The 18983-nt window shown below is 41.0% G+C and overlaps 1 protein-coding gene across 1 annotated transcript; it reads left to right on the top strand.

Annotated features, from left to right (window-relative positions):
• The first annotated feature begins 4881 nt into the window (after window positions 1-4881).
• On the top strand, window positions 4882-10064 carry LOC145391836 (uncharacterized). The gene is made up of 5 exons (XM_080266323.1): window positions 4882-4971; window positions 6272-6399; window positions 6874-7145; window positions 8150-8748; window positions 9360-10064. Exons 1-5 carry the CDS (start codon window positions 4882-4884, stop codon window positions 10062-10064), a joined length of 1794 nt encoding a protein of 597 aa, XP_080122449.1.
• The last annotated feature ends 8919 nt before the right edge of the window (window positions 10065-18983 follow it).

Raw genomic sequence — 18983 nt, 5'->3', positions numbered from 1 at the left:
GCTTGCTTGTAACATTAGGCTTGTGCCCGAGGGAGCATTCCGTAAAATCGGTCGTAAGACTCGATGTATGATGAATTTTAACATCATTAATGTTAAAGAACATATGCATAAAAGCTGTCATGGTATTATATAACGTCATATATTGCTATATCTGGAAAAGTGACAATAAAAAAGGCAAAGGGTCGGCTAGAAACAGAGGCGGCTGGCGTAGTGTGCCTTAGACGCAGCTACGGAATGTGAAGGGGGTCTTCTGCAATGCAGTAGTGTATTCTCGTATTCATTTAGTGGCAGTAAATTACACATTCAGTTTCATAGACCTATGTTTTAGACTTAGGTATGAAAAGGAACGTGTACTCTTTCAAGAAGAATACTAAATAAGACATGAAGTACGCAAAATTGTCCCTATGTCTGGCGATACGACGGGAGAGCATGAGGGGTTTTCTAGTCGATGATGTAAACTTACAAACTTTCTCATTCTATTATGCTGGCATCAGACACAAGGTCAAGCAAGAAGAGACTGGAAATGAATGCAGGCAGGTTCGAGCTACAAGAATGAGTATGAATAAGCAGGGATATGCAGAGTCGAACAAAGCGAGACGTGAAAGATTTAGGCCAAGCGGGTAGGCCACAGATGAATGAAGGAGTATATATAACTGAATGGGTGTAGGTGTGTGAAATCAACTTCATTCACCTGTCGCTTACTCACTTGGGCTTGTTGCTGTTTACTTCACTAGGTTGTTTGATAGCCTGCATACCTCTGCTCATTCATGTCCATTCTCCTTGTTTATAGCCACCCTGCCTGCATCACAGTCTTGTCTAGTTAGGATGTGTTTGGTGCCAGCATAATGTGTTGTGATCCCCATTCTTACGTACGGAAATGAAACTTGGGTCCTGTTGGGAGGAAATAAGTCAACAGTGATAGCAGTGGAAATAAGCTATCCGAAGCAATTACGTGAAGATGCGGACACAAAAATTAGGAAGTGAATGAGGTGGAGGGGAGGGGCAAGGAAAAAGCGAGGATGACATGGAGGGATGGGGTGGATGAGTTAGAGAGAGGGCAGGGTGACAGAGGTGATTTGTTTGTGGCCTCATCTTACGGGATAAAGACTTTTGGTGACAGACAGATAGATATGGAGATAGACAGGTAGACAACACCGACTACAAAATCTCTTTCCCGTCACAGTGAGGTAGTCAAACATAGGAATCAACTTGTGTAAAAAATGCAGGTGTGTGAGACTAATGCAGGTGTGTGAAATTAAGAAAAGGCAGGTGTGTGAGATCAAGGAAAGGCAGGTGTGTGAGACTAAGAAAGTGCAGGTGTGTGAGATGAAGAAAAGGCAGGTGTGAGATGAAGAAAAGGCAGGTGTGAGATCAAGAAAAGGCAAGTGTGTGTGAGATCAAGGAAAGGCAGGTGTGAGATGAAGAAAAGGCAGTTATGTGATATTAAGAAAGTGCAGGTGTGTGAGATCAGGAAAAGGCAGGCGTGAGATCAAGAAAAGGCAGATGTGTGAGGTCAAGAAAAGGCAGGTGTGTGAGATTAAGAAAAGGCAGGTGTGCGAAATCAAGAAAGTGCAGGTGTGTGAAATGAAGAAAAGGCAGGTGTGTGAGACGAAGAAAGTGCAGGTGTGTGAGATCAAGAAAAGGCCCTGAATAGCCCCTCCCCCCCAGTCAGACAGGCCCTTGACTCCCTCTCTCCCTCTCCCATTTGAAATTTCGGAATATTTAATGTGGGGATAATGGGAAAAAGTCATGGAGGACTTAAAATGGCAGGACAGAGGTTGGTATTGTTGTCGGTGAAGCTCCCTTTGGATACGGCTGGGAATTATCAACTTGTATGCTATTCATGCTGAAAACTGTGGCATTGGAATGATTTGATTGACACAGATGATGGTAAGGAGTAATAAACAAAATAAATCGCTAAGGAAGTGATACGAGCAATATGGGAGAAACAAGGCACATGCGGTGAAACAAACAAACAAAAACTGAAATACACATTAATATGGTGTATTTGGCTTTACACCAGCTTGGCCCTACCTTGCCCCCCCGTCCATCGAGACATGACTACGCCACTATTCGTACCCCCTCCACTACACTATTGCTAATGATTTAATTCATCTTAAGGCAGACCTCTTGTGTTGAAAGGGTTAATGAAGGTTATGTCGTTCTGTCCGCAATGTCTTCCCTAGGCTTCTTAAAATCGTCAGGAGATAGCAAGAGTTGCTCTTATCAGGTGAAACCTCTCCCTGTGATCTTGACCTAACACTGTTCTCTAAATCGAGCCTTTTTCTCCTTGTTATAACCTGGGGCTTTTGACAGATCTTGTCATGTGTCTTTTTCCTTTGATACGTTTGTATTTAAAGCACTGTCAACCTCTTAAGTAATCCTTATCTCAGCAACCAAGTTTGACCCAAATCAGATGAGAAATTTTGCATTTTGTTTACACATGAATACACAAGTTGAACTTGTCCCTTGCCCTGTCATTTTGACCTTTGAGTGATTTTAATCAAAATTAATCTCTTCGTTATTTGAGCTGACCTTACCCTGTGGCCATCGCTTCTTGCCTTTCTGTGACCATAATTTTTGACTACCTGTAATCATTCTCAAAATAAGATCCTTTCATTTCTGCTTTATCCTCAACCCTTCCACAAAGCTTGGCCTAAATCAGGTGTACATGGTCTAAGTTTCCCTTGCCCTGTGACCTTCTTTGACGTATTGTTTAAAAATGGTAGGTTTACTTCTTGGCTGACCCTCATCCCTTCTGCCGGGTTCAGCTAAATTCCTATGAAAGCCAGGGCTGGATCCAGCACTTAAGAAAAGGGAGAGGGGAGTGATTCCTAGCAGAAATTGAAATTAACTTTTGTTTTAATCATAGAACAATCATTACAGTATATAGACAGATGCAACTGCAATAATAATAGTTTGGTAAGTGTTGTTTTCTTATATGTATGTACTGTAAACACTTGTCTTCTGACAACAGAGGGTGCCTCCCACAAATCCGTATATACCTGAAAGTTGTTAGAACCACACACACACACACACACACACACACACACACACACACGCTGGTGCAGTGGTATCTGCTTGCCATCTGGTAGACGGGAGTTCGCGTCTCGCTCAGGCTGCGAAAAGTTTCACTGACGAAGTGGGTGGTTACTGTCCCCCTTGAGCAAGGAGACGGGTGTGTGCGTGTGTGAAGGTCACAGCCTTGCCCTTAGATCGGACTATATGAGCTCTCAGCTCCCTTCCGGGAGGGTAAAAGCTGACGATCACGACCATCAGGTGATCCTGACCGAGCCGGTGAATTACACACACAGACACACACACACACACACACACACGAGTTGATCTCTGGCCTTGCCCTGTGATCTTCACATTTGACTTTCTAAAAATCGTAGATATCATCGTGGGTTGTCTCTCTCATGGAGGTATAATATCCTACCCACAGATGTTTATATATCAATGATCCTACCTCCGTGGTCTCTCCCATGCTCGAGGATGGTTTCAGTGGCGTTCCCTCTGTGCGGTCCCCCCATGAGAATAGTTCGGCCACTTCACCATTAAATTTCCGGATGTTATTTATTTGATCTGTGTAGTACTAAAGAGATACAGATAGCAGAAAGGGAGTACTGAAGTGTGATATTAAATACAAATCACAAAGAATGCCGTGCTAACAAATATCCGAACTACATGAAGAAGGTTTAAAATTTAAATCCCCTGATGTAAACAAATAGTGATCCGTGACGAGTTGTGTTGATATTGTGTTCCTGATCATATTTAGAACAAGAAGGGGAAGTAAGGCATCTGTACTCAAGCTGTACAAGAGGAAAACTTTATATACTGTTCATAGTCATGATGAATTAACTCATTTCTTGAAGAGAGTTGCTCTGGGAAGGCTGCAACTGTATATACAGTACATGATTTATCTACAAAGCATTGTTTTGTAATTACAGGTATAATAGTCAGTTTGTTTTAATCTGATGGAACTGGGTCATTTTCATAGCCTGAGTTGCTTAGTCTGGTTGCATGAAATTTGATTAATCTTAGTTAGGAGGTAGGAATATTTGAAGACTGAACTTGGCTATCAGCTGGTCTGAAAAGGGTTAGGGATCTTTGTCAGGCTAGAACAGACACACTGTGATGATATCGTTTCCTGCCTGTTTAATGCATGGAAGAGCTCGCAACTCTGTGGATGCACTTGGGTATTTTATTCATACTAATATTGAAAACTTTTAGTCGAGTAATACCAGTATCAGGTAATTGTGGAGAAGAGGGTCGCCATTTTTGGATAGTCTAGGAGAGCTGCCATTCACAGATATGAAGTTTACAATAACAAGTTTTATCATAGTGTAGTTTATATATGATCTCCAAATTCTGTAGAAATAATGTTAGCTTGGATTGATTGAATTGATTGACTGCATTAATAGGAATGTCAACATTACAGCAGAGGTTAGGTTTGGAGAATGTAACTTCCGTGGATAGGTTAGGTTCTGTTACACTTGGTTCGCATGTAAAGCTGACGAGATTCTGTAACTGATAACTTCAAAATTACCCATTTCAGGAGTTTTCTAGTTCAAATTACTCTTATAATCACTATACAGAGTATTATAAAGGAAAAAAGTACCGTATTGTTGTTGCGTAACCCTGGTCTGTGTGGCTGAGCAGACGCATAAACCACAGGCAAGCATTCGCCATTAACCATTATTTTTGTGTTTTCCATGTGTGACTATCGAATGATACCTGATAAGTTTGATATGTGGGCAATAAATTCAGTAAAGATTAAAAAAGAAAAATCCAGTATCCCAGCAATACCTACAGTATTACTTTATTTTTATTTTAGTTTTTATTTTCTTTCCAGTGAGGTATGACATCTTGGCTTTTGAGATGACATTTTACATAAAGCCCCCAGGAGGGAAGGCTTCACTCTCCTCACTTTACAAAGATGCCGAGACAAGGCTTCTGTTTTTGTGTCAGGTACAGTATATTCTGATTTGTTCAGTTTCTGATTCCAAGAGATTCCTGAAATGAATGAATTTTCAATGAATTTTAACTTACTTTGAATAACTCACCACTTGGATACTTTATTCTGTATTTTTATTTATTTATTTTTTTTTTTCTATTAAAAGAAAGGTGCCCGAAGGTTTCTGGCACTAGTTGAAGTTACAAATGTGCTTAGCTGTTGTCAGTCTGCAGTAGTGGTTCCAAGACCCATGGTCACGACCCAAATGAGGGTCACAAGGATGCTCCTGAGGGTTGCAGAATGGTTTGATAAAGAACTAATACTGGTAATAAAAATTAGGAAATAAAAAAAAAATGTTACAGGTACAAAATAGTGAAAATATATTTACATAAAAAAAAAATGTTACAGGTACAAAATAGTGAAAATATATTTACATCACAGGCTTGGAATATAAAGTGTCAGTGAGATTCTGGAATAGGAAAGTACAGTAGTTTTGAATAATAAAGCATTGTAAATGTAAAATGCTGAAATTATGTTTCCACCCTGAAGGTCACCAGGCCCAAAAAATTCTGTGTTCAGGGTCACAGCCAAAAAAGTTTGGGAAACATTGGTCTACAGTATAACACACCAGCCATCAATTTTATGGAAACAAAAGTTATTGTTTGCCTGTACTGTAATAGTGTGGTGCTGGAGAGGGATACCTTCATGTGGTGGCACTGCTATATATGGGGAGTGAAACTGCCTGGTTGTACAGACATCCCAAAAGTCCCTCCCTGTCACCTGAAAGGAAAATAGCGGGCTGCAGGAAATGGGCAGCTTCAGCCTGCAGTCTGTCGGGTTCTCAGGGGATAACCCTGGAATTGCAACTACTACAGTTGCTTCTGTAGAGATGCTTGTCCTGGTCTGGTTCTGTACCATTGTACTGGTCATCACTGAGTATCAGTCTTGAGGGTGTACATACAAACATATAAAGCTCTAAAATTTACCACAGTTACTGTATCAGTCATCCATAGGCAGCTTCATTTGTGACCATGAGATGTGTCACCTGGGTGAGTCTGGCATCAAAATGTTGGCAGCTAATACTGAGGACTCTATTCTTGTTCCCTAGCATCTTTTCCCTACCAGTTTATTTTTATGTATGGCATATAAATATTCTCATTTTCATTATTTATGTAATGTATGTTGATACTGAAATGCTGAAAGAACACACAAGATAATAAGGTATAGTATAGGAACCCAAGTAAATTGCTAAGACAAAGGTGCTGCTGACCCTTCCTAGCCAGTTTGAATGCTAACCTATACCTTTCATTGCAGCTAAAACAATGTTGGGGAAAAAATGAGCAAGTGCAACAAATTCTGACACAGCAGCCAAGCATTGCAACAAACTCTGACTGTCTCATTGATGGATCACGCAAAGATCGCAACTCTCACTATGTTCTGAGGTATGGTGTGCCCAAGTAAATGCTAATTCAATAACCCTTATATTGTGTTTGTGCAGATAAAAGCAATAATCGATATTCCTCCAGCAGATAAAAGCCATGGTTCAGAGATCTTTGTCACTTTCCACCAACTTCCCCATTATTTCATTGTCAACTTACCCTCACTCCTCACTTCGTTTGCAGTTTGTTTTACCTTAGAGTGAAAGGATTTTCACTGGCTTATGGTTTAGTCTGCGGAGGGGGATACTGAATTATGTTTTTTGAGTAAACCACTGACAGGGCTGCTTGCACTTTTATATAGCTATTTGTTTTATATTCATACCCATACAGAATATCCTTATTAAGTGTGCCTCTGAGTCAGTTTTTCAAAGGCTTGAATGTGTAAATTATTTTGTGGCTTTTTTCACTAAACATGCATTTGATAGTTCTCCTACTTCTCATTAACTTGATATTAAAGTACTTTGCCATGTTTTACAGATTGGCATGCCTAGGAAGTAAACTGTTTCAAGAATTTTTGACAGACGCAGAGACACAGTTTTTTGAGTACCGGCTTGGTTGTGGAGGGGAGCCAGCTTTAAGAAAGACTGTGTTGGACCTACAAAGACATATCAGCTATGCCCTAAAACATCTGAAGTTATCATCATCTGACCGTCAGTTGTTGCTGCAGATAAAGGAAGTGTCACGTAATATTTTAATGTCTGACATGCTGGATTTTTGTGGGAATGATCCATGCCACCACTGTTTAAAAGGTAAGAAGATATAGCATTATGATCACTGTTTTTGGTAGTTTGTTTGTTCATCTCAAGCAGAATGTATTTTAGTCAAGCTGGCCAAAGGAGCCATGTGACATGTACTGTACTTTAGAAAGGAGGTTATATGGCTTTGTTTCCAGAACCCTTTTATTTTATGTCTTGTTGTTGTGCCCCCAGGCTCATCTTAGTGTGAACACAGTGGTATGCGGGTTGGACTTGTCTGCTCCAACAGTCTACCATCCTTCTTTTGGAGGATATGGAGGAGCCGAGGGATGTTTTTATTACTGCAGTTATAGCAATACCACTGCATGAAGGCATCTCCAACAGTTTGTCATCTCATGTAGTTAGGTGTAATGGACACAGATGGCACTTTCCAGTGTAGTTTAAATGCGTGTCACTAGACAGAGTATTCCTCTGTGTGAACAGCTTAACCCCATCATGCCAATTCTTCCTGCTGGCCATATATAGCTGCTCTTAGAATCTGCCTTTCTGTTTTCTTGCTTTGCTCCCACAGTGGCAGATTCATGACCAGTAAGGTTAAGAGGAGCCTCTAGCAAGGTAACTAGCTTTTTATTTTTAAATGTATACCAGTATTTCAAATGAAAGCTCTCACCATGCAAAACCCAGGAAGAGATCTTGTGTGACTTTTATGCTGTTCTGGGTACTGGTTCATTACTGCAACAGTGACTGACCTGGGATGTTTCCTATAACCTCACAGGTCTTTATGGCTGTTGAAAACTGCTATAAGAGCTTTTTTTGTTTTTTTTTTTTTTTTTTTTTTAATCCATTGCTGGTTAGGGGAGCAATAAGTGTGACTGTTCAAGAACCACCCCCTGACTTCCCCTGCGTTCTTCTTTGTTTTTATTCTCCGTATAGTTGTCATCTTTGTACCTGTTATTTGTATTATCATTCCACTGTGGCCTTTATGTCATGCTATTTCTTCTTCTCTTATCTCCACTTGCCATCATAGTCAATGAATTTAACTTACTCTTTCTTTTCAGTTCCATGGACCTTGGTGGAATCATTAGTAAAAGACAGGCTGGTGATAGTGTCTGGAGGAAAGGCAGAAATAAATTGCAGCTGTCTGATACATTTGCTTAGTTCATTATTCAGGAAAACACTGGAACTTGGGATAAAACAGTTATTGCTTTCTGAAAAAGAGGAACCCCTAATATTCCGTGATGCTAGAATGGTACAAGTGAAGAAGAGTTTATGTCGACTCTTCAGGAAGCATCGGGACAGCAGCCATCACTTCCGTGGAATCCTAAAACCCCTGTACCACCAGGATATAGAGGCCCAGGTTCCATACTTTCCTCCATGCATGCAGGAGCTTCACAGGACCTTGAAGAAGCACAATCGTCTCCGTCACCACTCCCGATTCCGTTACACTGTCTTCTTGAAAGATGTTGGCATGCCCTGGTGGGAGAATGTGGCCTTCTGGGAAAAGTTCTACTCAAAGCCTCAAGGTGGGAATGGTTCTGGTTGTTGCCACACCTGGGATGGCCGTAATGGCTCCAGATACACATATGGCATCAGGCATCTGTATGGCATGGAAGGCCGCAAGGTCAGCTATGCTTCTCACTCCTGCCTTTCCCTCCAGGTAACAATGTTATTTTATTTGTTTATTTTTCATTGGTTGTAGTACCAGTTCTGCATTCTAATTATGCACAGAATGACAATCCAAATGCTTTTCTGTGGCTCAAGAAACCATTTACTGTATGTATTGAGTGTTAGCCATACAGTGTAATTAACCAGTCGATATCTAATAGCTGAACGAGCTAAGGCACTCCAACCGGATGTGGCTGTTACAGGTTAAAATCTAAGGGGCAGTTTAGGTTAATTGCTCACATAAGCTATTGCCACTTACATGAGAGTAACTGGTCCCCCCTGCCTTATACATGTAAACTGAGTAGCCTAGTTCTGGATCTCTGTGCTCCTGATGGGACAAAAAAGGATGAAGTGATAGAGCAGATAGAATGTATATGTAATGTGGAAAGCATGATGAAAAGTATTATTAGAACTGGCTTTCTGTATTCTGTCACATACATAGGAGGAATACTGGTACTCTTTACTCTCCAGTCCTGCCATGGTTGTTTTACTGTAGTGATAATTTTTTTTACCATTTACTTCAACATTTGCCTTGCCCTATCGTTTGATGAGAAAAGGAGATTAGAAATAATGAACTTCAACATTTTTTCAACATTTTCCCAGGAGTTGAGGCCTCAGCCACAGGAACCTGGAGGATGCCCCTTCACTTCACCAAACATTGAGGACGAGATACATCACTTCAGTCCGAACCTTCATGGAGATTCTCACTTGTATCACGCCATTATAAATGAAGCCAAAGCAGGAAAACCCAGTGATGCCTGCAGAATCCTGCTTGGAAGTACAAAGCTTTCTTACAGGATGGGAGGAATCAAAGATGAAATAAATATGCACAAAGGTCATGGTGAAAAGTATGGTGAACAGTTATATAAAGACACAGAAACTGAGCTGTGTTGCATGTCCAGCAGAAAAGATGTTCTAAATAATGAGAGGACTTCAGCTGAGCATAATAAAAGTCTTGCAGCAGATAGAACTTTGACTTCCAGTCTGAAACATCGTCTTGTAAAGACTCATCCTGATTCTGCAAAGACAGATATCGTTGATACAGATAAACCCTGTGTAAATTTGTGTGCAACAAATTATTTTAGTCCAGTTCATTCTCAAGGTCGTCCACATGTTATTAGCTCAAAAACTGAGCGTGTAAATGGTATGGATTTAGGCATGACTGTGCAAGGCTGTATTAATTCCAATGATAAAGTGCATATACATAAACAGACAGGGGCCTGTGACTTGGAAGACTTGGGGAATATGTTCTCAGAATGTCAGTTTTCAAAGCCTTCTCAATACTACCTGAGGATTGTTTATGGATAGTAACTCCACTGGTAACGGAGTATTGATGTAAGGGAGAGGTATAGTATTGCATGCATATTTTGTAGGCAAGAGGGAAATGTGATATTATAAGTATATTTTGTGAAGATGATGCTGTAAGTACTGTACAAATATTGTAATGTAATGGAGTCTCAGGAATCATTATGAAGCATGTCAGTGCATGCATTGATATTTTGTGCCGTATCTTTACATGTGTTAGTAGGGTTTTGATACAGTTACAGTTGACACAGAATTACCTGTAACTTTTATTGAAGAACAGTCAACATATATTACTTTAGCTTCTCCAGTCAGGTAATTTTACTCAGTTTAAAGAGAGAGATCAGATTGTGAAGGGGGCTGATGGAGACTGGTTCTAACTCCATCTCTACTAAGGGTTTTTCCAAAGTCAGTATCAATCGGAAGTAGCAAGAATAAAGAAATAGGTTATTGGATTCAAAGGGTGCAGTGCAGTGTATGCCACACCTCCCACTGAATAAAACCAAGGTTGATCTGCTTACTTTCTGCCTCATGTGTCTTTATTGCAGTTTATCCGACACATGAACAATCTGCTAAACCGTCATTGTAATGCAGTCCTTTATAGCAAAACATATGCACCTCAGTTTTACAGCAGACAGTCCCTCATTATAACCTCAACAAAAGACATGGAGCACCAGGCAGAAGTGTCTGATTTCCTGCAGTCCACCAAGTTCATATCCAGATCAACCTGAGGACACAGCAACAATTGTATATTGACACATTTTGTCTTGCTTTATCCAGCTTTATACAGCAGGGTTGTACATGGTGCTCTGTTGTTACTGGAATATATAGTACAAGAGTATAAGATACTGTATTCATACAATGTAATATGTTCCTTAGAGCTGGCTGTCCTGAGTAAGGGAGGGAAAACTGTAGATGTTGATTGCTCTGTCATAGCTTTAACTCCTTTGGATCCAATGACATATTTTATTGGTATTAAGCTGGTTGGAAGAATTATATATGGGGGGGTGTATGATATTGGTTTAGCATCCCCTTTTTTTATCCAGTGACATGGTAGTGGTTGGATTGACTACCATTGATAGTTAATGTGAAACTTTTAAGTACAAATAGTTTTTCCTATGCAGTGGAGTCAGGACTAGTGAAAGAGGATATGACCCATTTAATTGGGCATGCAGTTGGTAGTTCTTCCCCTGTCAGGTTTTTTCTTGCTCTCTGAACCCTCCAGACTACAGTACATTGTTGTCACTAGATCAGCCTGATAGTAGAGTTAATGAAGGCGATAGTAGAGTTAATGAAGGCCACATGTAACCACTTAGTTTCGTAAATTTCTCTAAACTGAATTTGCACATATGGAGGTTGCAAGAATGATTTAAGGAATACATCACTGGAATGAAGGATGTACTATTCATGGATTATTTCAATTAAAAATATGTAGTAACAGTGTGCAGCACAAATGTAGCTACTTCTTGTATGTAATTTAGGGTGTTGCATTATATAAAGAAATATCTAAACTTTTACTTACTTGAGGCTTCTCTTCAGATCTCAGGGAACACAGTACTATAGTTACTTTTTTATTGTACTTAGTAACCTAGTGATTAGGATGCACCAGTCAGTGACGTCCTTCCATATATTTGATCCTGAAGAGGTGCCTGAAGGCTCTTTTAATCATGTAAAATTCCAGTAAGGGAAGTAAGATGGTTATCTACCCTTAAAGGTGCTAGACCGCAATAACTTAGCCTCAATTCCATACATTTCAAAGGGGTTAACATAGGACTGGCCATTGCCATTTTACTTGGATAGCTTTTTAGTTTGATGTTATATCTTCGTGTGTAAGTTATTGTGTATTTTAAACTACATGTAAAAATATTGTCATTGTTTCTGGAAAATATTTAAATACAATATTATGTTATTTGATATGCATTTTGTCTTTATCTTTGTGGGTGTGAGGCTTTGGTATGGCATGAGTTTGAAGTCTGTAATAAGGGTAGTAGAAATGGGACTACAGTTGTTTCACTATCTTGACCCATATTTTTGTTCTTTTGTAGCTTATATCCCATAGCTCAGCTGCTGATTTAGACAATGCTTTGGTTCTGCACCCTGTCCATGGCACACATGACTACCATCATAATCCAGTGTTAATTTCTTACTGTAGGTCAGCATTCAGGATGAAGAGAAGGCAGTTTTAGATCAAATTAAAGTAAAAAGAGTAGAGTAAGGAAGTATAAAAATAAATTCATCAAGAGATATGAACAATAATTTAAAAGATGTCATTGGACTGAAGAGATTAAACCTTGGGAAGTGGCTTTTCCCAGTTAACCCCAGATGATTTTACTCACCACTGCAAAACTTCAGGAGGTCTGAGGGCTAAATGTCTAAGTTACACTAAAAATGGCTTCATGACACCCTCTGAAGCTGTATTTTTTATCTGATTTAGGTTGCTATCCAGTTTCCTTCCTTTAATCCTCATTGAGACCAAAATAGGCAGCAACAGCATCCAGGAGCATGTGTGGGCAAGGCTCAGATAGGTTAGTCCCACCCCCTTTGCCCTGCTGGTTACAAAATGTCAGACTGAATCTCTCTCTCTCTCTCGCTCATCGCTCATAATAACAAGCGAAGGGTATGGTGCTCTCCCCCTCTCTTTTTCAGACAGCCCCTGTGCCCAAATTGTATGTGTGCATTACTGATAGTCTTCCTTAATTTACCCCTTTTCACTGCATGAAGCTCCATACAGCCTTCTCATGTCTCTGGTGCAAATTTCTGTAAGTTACCCCACCCCCTAGTTAACTGGGCCAATTTTCTCTAGTTTAGGGACCAGCAGCCAGCTTCAGCTTGATGGATTGCTGCAAGGCTCATCATTTTCCTGGCGTCAGCTGCTTATCATTACTGTAGCTGTACTTGGTCGTTATGTTGTTTGTACTGTCAGGATATTTTAATAACATCGCCTGCAGTTTCTTTTTTATTCCTGTCACTCTTACTGATCGATATAGTTGGGGCTTGATTGCTTTCGCATCACATTTTTACATCTACTCTTAATTCATTAATAGGTTTATTCTCTGACATCCATTATAATGTCTCAGGTACTGTTAATCTGCCATATCGTGTGAGTGGAATAAGATAACGTAAGCAGCATTTTATTTATTTATTTTTTTATGCTTGATGCACAACAGACCCTACCAGGATATGTCCTTATGCTGCCTCACCTCCCCTGTCTGTGCCATAACAAAAGAGCACCAGAATATCACCATACCCTATCCCTTTCGGACCTTGCATAATTATCCTTTTATATATCTTAAACAATAGATCATCATATAATTTCATGTAGCTGTCTCTCCCTCCCTGTTCTGTAAGTTCTGAATTGAGGGTATATTTTATACTATTTAGTCGCAGAATGCATCATAGTTACTTATGGTAGCATTGTTGGGTTTCTGTTGAAGACCAGTTTTAGTCTGCTGACAGTCTGTACGTTGCTGTTTCTTTTTTTCCCTCGAAATGAAAATGCAAACTTAATAATTATTAGCCTTTACCTTACATTGTGAGCTTTTATTATATAACAGCAAATAAATGTTGCTGTGTAGCCTACAAATTACAACCGTGGCCCCTTGCAGCCACACAGCCTATTGCGGCCGAAGTCGGGCCCGAGAACTGCGTGGAGTTGGACAGAAAGGTGATGTGAAAGTCAGATTGAGGTGGTGGGGAGAGTAGAAAATAGTCAAAGAGTGAAAGGGTATGTGAGGTGGTGGGGAGAGTTGAAAATAGTCAAAGACTGGAAGGGTATGTGAGGGTGATCTTTGACGTTACCGGTGAATATTTCTCCAGTGCTCACTTGCTCTGGCTTTGCCCCAAGGGAGGCGAGGAGGCCGCTGTAGGCGATGATCACTGATTTTTCAAAGAAGATGAGGTTCCCTCTGCTTCTCAGGCACTGGGTTGAGGGTCCTCCGTGGTGCATCTCCCTTGGCCATGTCATTAGCCATTTTTACTGGGTCTTGTCACCCAGAGGAATTAAACTACTCTTGGTTTCTTTAGTCTCGGTGGATTGACTGTGGTTCCTCTAGGTACTAGGCCCGGTGGTCTTGCTCTGGCTCGTGTTCTTGATGTTCTGGGTCCCGAGCAACTTGTACTCAATACCCTGACTCATCCTGCTCCCAGTGGCCTGGTTTGCAGTTTCACTAATTCATTGGTTGGTCGGGCCGGATCCTCTGTCTTGGAAATGGTCTTGGTAGAGGGTCTTCTTTTCCCCCCCCCCTTTGTGTAATTCACCGGGTCGGTCATTATCATTTGATGGTTGTGATCGTCAGCTTTTACCCTCCCGGAAGGGAGCTGAGAGCTCATATAGTCCGATCTAAGGGCAAGGCTGTGACCTTCACACACGCACACACCCGTCCCCTTGCTCAAGGGGGACAGTAACCACCCACTTCATCAGTGAAACTTTTCGCAACCTGAGCGAGGCGCGAACTCCCGTCCACCAGTTGGCAAGCGAGAACGTTACCACTGCACCAGCAGTGTGTGTGTGTGTCCGACTCTGGGCATAGGCCTTGTAGTCCGTTCCCAAGGTCCAGTAGTCCTCCTACATACCACGCATCTCAGCATGTCATCGCTAACACCCACCGTCCATATTGAATACATGCTCGGGCTGTCTCATACAAGACTGGGGGCGTTTTTACGACATGGCAGGTGTTTTGATAGATCAGTAAAGTCTGCCTTGTAATGAAATTTAGATCCTTAGACCGTTCCCTGCCCCAGCCGGGATTTGAACTTGGGTTCAATAGGACAGAATCCAGTAGCCTATTGGTGTTGCATGTGTATTCACACAGTGCTCTCACCATGCTTGCTGTTATTCTAAATGCATAGCCTAAACCTTTAAAGGGTACACACACACACACACACACACACACACACACACTACTCTCACCACGTCCGCTGTCATTCTAAATGTATGGCCTAAACCTTTTAACAGAGAGAGAGAGAGAGAGAGAGGGAGAGAGAGAGAGAGTATCCTTCTGTACCGTTTCCCTTATCCTGGCCCAGATTTTCGTTCTTTTGCAGCTTGTTTCCTGTAGCTGAGTTGCAAAGAGAATCTGCTACGACTACCCTTTCCATAGCACTTCTTTGTGACTAGATCATATCCTAGAGTTAATCTATTGCTACATCTCAGCCGTCAGGATGGGGGGATGGCAAATTTAAGCAGAGTAAAAACAGTAGGCCTATACAGTTTTCTTTCTTGTCGTTGAATAGCTGATGGTGTAGACGACCACTGTTCTTTTAAAGCTATGTACAGAGGTTTGCCTGATTTTCAAGGTCCTGTCCTGTCACCAGCTCCCGTAATTCCTCCTTTTCGAGTTAGGAAACATGATGGATCCTACTCTCTCCACTCGGTACTTTGTAATGATGCGTGTATGATTGGAAACACGGTATATGATGAGGAACCGGACTTCCTCGGGAGGGGGGAAAGAATACTTCCCCAGTATCCCTGCTTAAGAGGCGACTAAAAGTGGCCTCTTTTTGTCTCCCATCTTCTGTTCTACGTCTCCTCTTAATGTTTCCGTGTGTCCTCCTGCCTTTATTTTCCTCCTCCTATCAGGTTAGACATTTGGTTTCATGACATGAATACTCGTACCTTCATATTCTTCACCTAATATAAAATCCACCCTTTAGTTTCTGATCATCTGCCGTGTCCTCTCTACTGTACTCCTTGCTATACCTTCAAGTCATAACACTGTGGCATATAATCTTTCTCACCTAAGCTGCATAGTACACTCATAAGCCAAAGCTCCCTAATATGCCAGCATTATTCTCATTCTTTAAACGACATTGTATCCTTCCTTCTCAGACTCTTTTGTTGTGGGATTCATATTGTTTTCCATATTTCTTATACCTTCTCACACTGAGTATCCTTCCGTCTCATACTCCTCTTGTGTAGGCTACTTCAATGTTGTCAGATAAAAGCATGTGACATCTTCCATCATCATAGCTAGTGAACTTTGCTCTGTTCATCTAGAGTTAATCTGTTTTTATGTGACAGCAATATGAAGTACAAAAACAAAAGGGCACGAAAGAAAAATATTCTCGTTTGAGATGGGATGACAAAAGTGGAAGGCAGGACACGATGCTAGAAGAATAATGTTGAAATTTTGAACATGGCTGTCAAATATATATCTAAAAACTCGTCGTGTCAAAATGCGTGTGTTTCTTCCACTCCCTCCACTACGCCAAAACTGCGTCTTAGTATACGTAACTACGTATTGACCTTGCGTGCAATGTATCCAAGATCGCTTTCCACTATGGGTCGTGTAAGTGGCTTTGGAGAGTTCGTAAAACCTCTTCCTCAGCGATTTATTCCGCATATGACACCTTAACATCCAACTGTGTTACTGTTGTACATTCTTGATATTTAAATAGCAGACGAGAGAATAGTATGATGCAAAAAAAGTAAAATAAATCGCAAAGGAAGATGTGCTACGAAGTCTCCTATGCCACCTAGAATAGGGCCCTGTGTGTGACAACCACTTGGGCGGGATTCTCAAAAAATATTTACGATTAATTCCCAGTCGTAACTTATAGATTTGTTTTTGTAGAAAGATCTAGAGCTACGGGAAGACTCTGCACTTTCCTCCTTGTCCCTCCTGTGAAAAGAAATGTGACAATAGGGGAGCAGTCGTAAATATGTTCGTGAATCCCACTTGGGTCCGTTGTGCCTGGCGAACTTGGGTTGGTGGGAGACGGATGCGAGGGCAGTTACACATCCGGTGACGCCTACTTTGTGCTGCCCCCTCATGCATTACACTAGCTCAATTATTCGATTTTTAGAAAGTATTAGTTAGTATCCGTGGCTTTGATCAATTTCCTTCCTTGGTGAAACACAATGATAAATAAATCCAAAAGAAATTGTTAACATTACCCCCATTTACTCTTTTATATGGTTATTGTGAAAGAAAATGCTCATTCGTTTTTTTATACCATTCACTACAATTCCAATCGATGTAGGGGATAATTTATGGAACAAACTAAAATACCAGAGTTCCTCCTGCAAGTTTGAGAACGGAAATATTTTTTTTTTTTCAAAACTAACGGGGACTAAAGAAAACTGTAGCAATGAAAGTGAATGTGCAATAGTGTCACAAAGAAATATTTTCTAGCCTCCATTACACCCTGCTTGCGAAATAGTTACATAAAGGGCTCGTGCTGGGAGGGTTGGCAGCGAGACAGTCGGTGAGGTTGGCAACACGGCGCTGCTGGACCCTGAGATGCAACTCCCACACCACCCGTTATATAACCTCCCACCGCCCCTGCAACACTTACTCTCTTGCTCTTTCTCGTGGGTACATGCACAAACCCACTCTCTGAACACTGGTATAATCTCAGACGCGTAATATGGAAGGGGTTTGGGTGTGCGCGGGAGGTAGAGGCAGGTGGTGTAGAGAATGCCAGGTGTGTGTATGCCGCCCCTCTGCCTCCCTGCCTACACCACCACCCTACTCTGGACAAAGGCTGCATGAAGGTGGCCTCAGCTGCCCCTCCACCACCGCCACTACCACCACCATAGTCCCACTCAGCCCCCCTTGTGTGCCAGGCTGCTGTGTGGTGGTGGTTGCTCGGCCTATGACCGTTCTCTACCACCCACGATCCATATTACAGACTGCTGAGTGACAAGTAGCCACACAATATATGTACTCAAATTTATATCAACACCTATACCTTCCATAAAGAGAAGTAATGATTTATGGCTTCAAACACTTGACATGTTGCGCTATGTATAATACATATCCTTTCCATTATACATCGTCCTTCAACGAAACAAAATACAGTAAAGGTGGACATAAACATCCTATACACCGGCATCGAAGCCCAGGCTCACCAGAGCATCAGTACAAGGAACTTACAGTGCAGTTCTATTATACTTAAATCTTTCCACAACTCAAAAGGAGTATTTCTGGAGTCCTTACTCATTTATGTAAATCATTATACATTACAGTCGCAAACCCATTAATTCTTAAGGTTCAGTGCGAATAATCGAGGGTGGTATATAAAGCGGGTCCCACAGTAAACAGGAGAGCTTCTATAATTTGAACCATGTACAATAGATAAATAACGACTAAGTATTTCACTAATTACTTAAAAGAAAATCAAGCGCACACATTTTACATACTATCTGAGTAGGAGGGTTAATAAAATATCGTAAATTATTGTAAATGTTTGGTCTCTAAAGAGGGATATCTGGCACAGCACGCACACCCTGATATAATGCACATATATTATTACGAACTTGCCCAATTTGACAACTATTACTACTACATGAACAAGAGCTATAATATATACTTAAACATGGAAAACGACAATGGCGTTATCGTACGCATCAATCGACTACGTACGAAAGTTCTTTATATCCCTGCTCCCCGTATTTTGTAAATATCTCGCTTAGTTTACATGTATGCTGTATGTATTTGCAGGAATATCAGCAAAGACTCTATTTTTACTGATTGCATTCAAGATATGCCTCTTATATAAAGTAGCATTAGTATTTTGTATTATATAGCTATCTTTAATCTCATCAGACCACAGTAACGAAAATAGCTGATAAGAAAGTTAGCTTTGGCCGATTCGAGCGGTTCGCTATTCCCTCATGAGTTTGTGAAAATTTAGCCGAACCATTTATAGGTTTAGGATTTCACAAGCGCCAGAAATCGAACAAAAAGGTATGGCATCACTGGCCTATATAATGTTCAAGAAAATACCAACGATCAGTTAGCCTAGAGTAGTTCAGTTGCTTACAGTTACTAAGGTGTCATGTACAGAAGAGGTGTTTCGCAGCAGCTACTTGAAATACAAGGCTTGACAGGGAGACATAATAACTGGAGGTGGGTAGTTGAAGAGCGAGGCGTGAACCACTGCGAAAGACGTGGTGAACCTATTCTTCCCCTTAGCGCTGTT

Source organism: Coenobita brevimanus, chromosome 20, assembly GCF_032717465.1.
Source record: "Coenobita brevimanus isolate Jiangsu-jjx chromosome 20, ASM3271746v2, whole genome shotgun sequence".
Classification (NCBI taxonomy): Eukaryota; Metazoa; Arthropoda; class Malacostraca; order Decapoda; family Coenobitidae; genus Coenobita; species Coenobita brevimanus.
Note: the sequence above shows the minus strand (reverse complement) of the source record. Positions and strands in the feature narration are given on the sequence as shown.

Excerpts from the sequence above, each read along its gene's own strand:
- LOC145391836 (XM_080266323.1), top strand. The coding sequence starts at position 4,882 with ATGACATTTTACATAAAGCCCCCAGGAGGGAAGGCTTCACTCTCCTCA. Across the intron at positions 6,400-6,873 it reads AACTCTCACTATGTTCTGAG|ATTGGCATGCCTAGGAAGTA; the intron begins GTATGGTGTGCC and ends CATGTTTTACAG. Across the intron at positions 7,146-8,149 it reads ATGCCACCACTGTTTAAAAG|TTCCATGGACCTTGGTGGAA; the intron begins GTAAGAAGATAT and ends CTTTCTTTTCAG.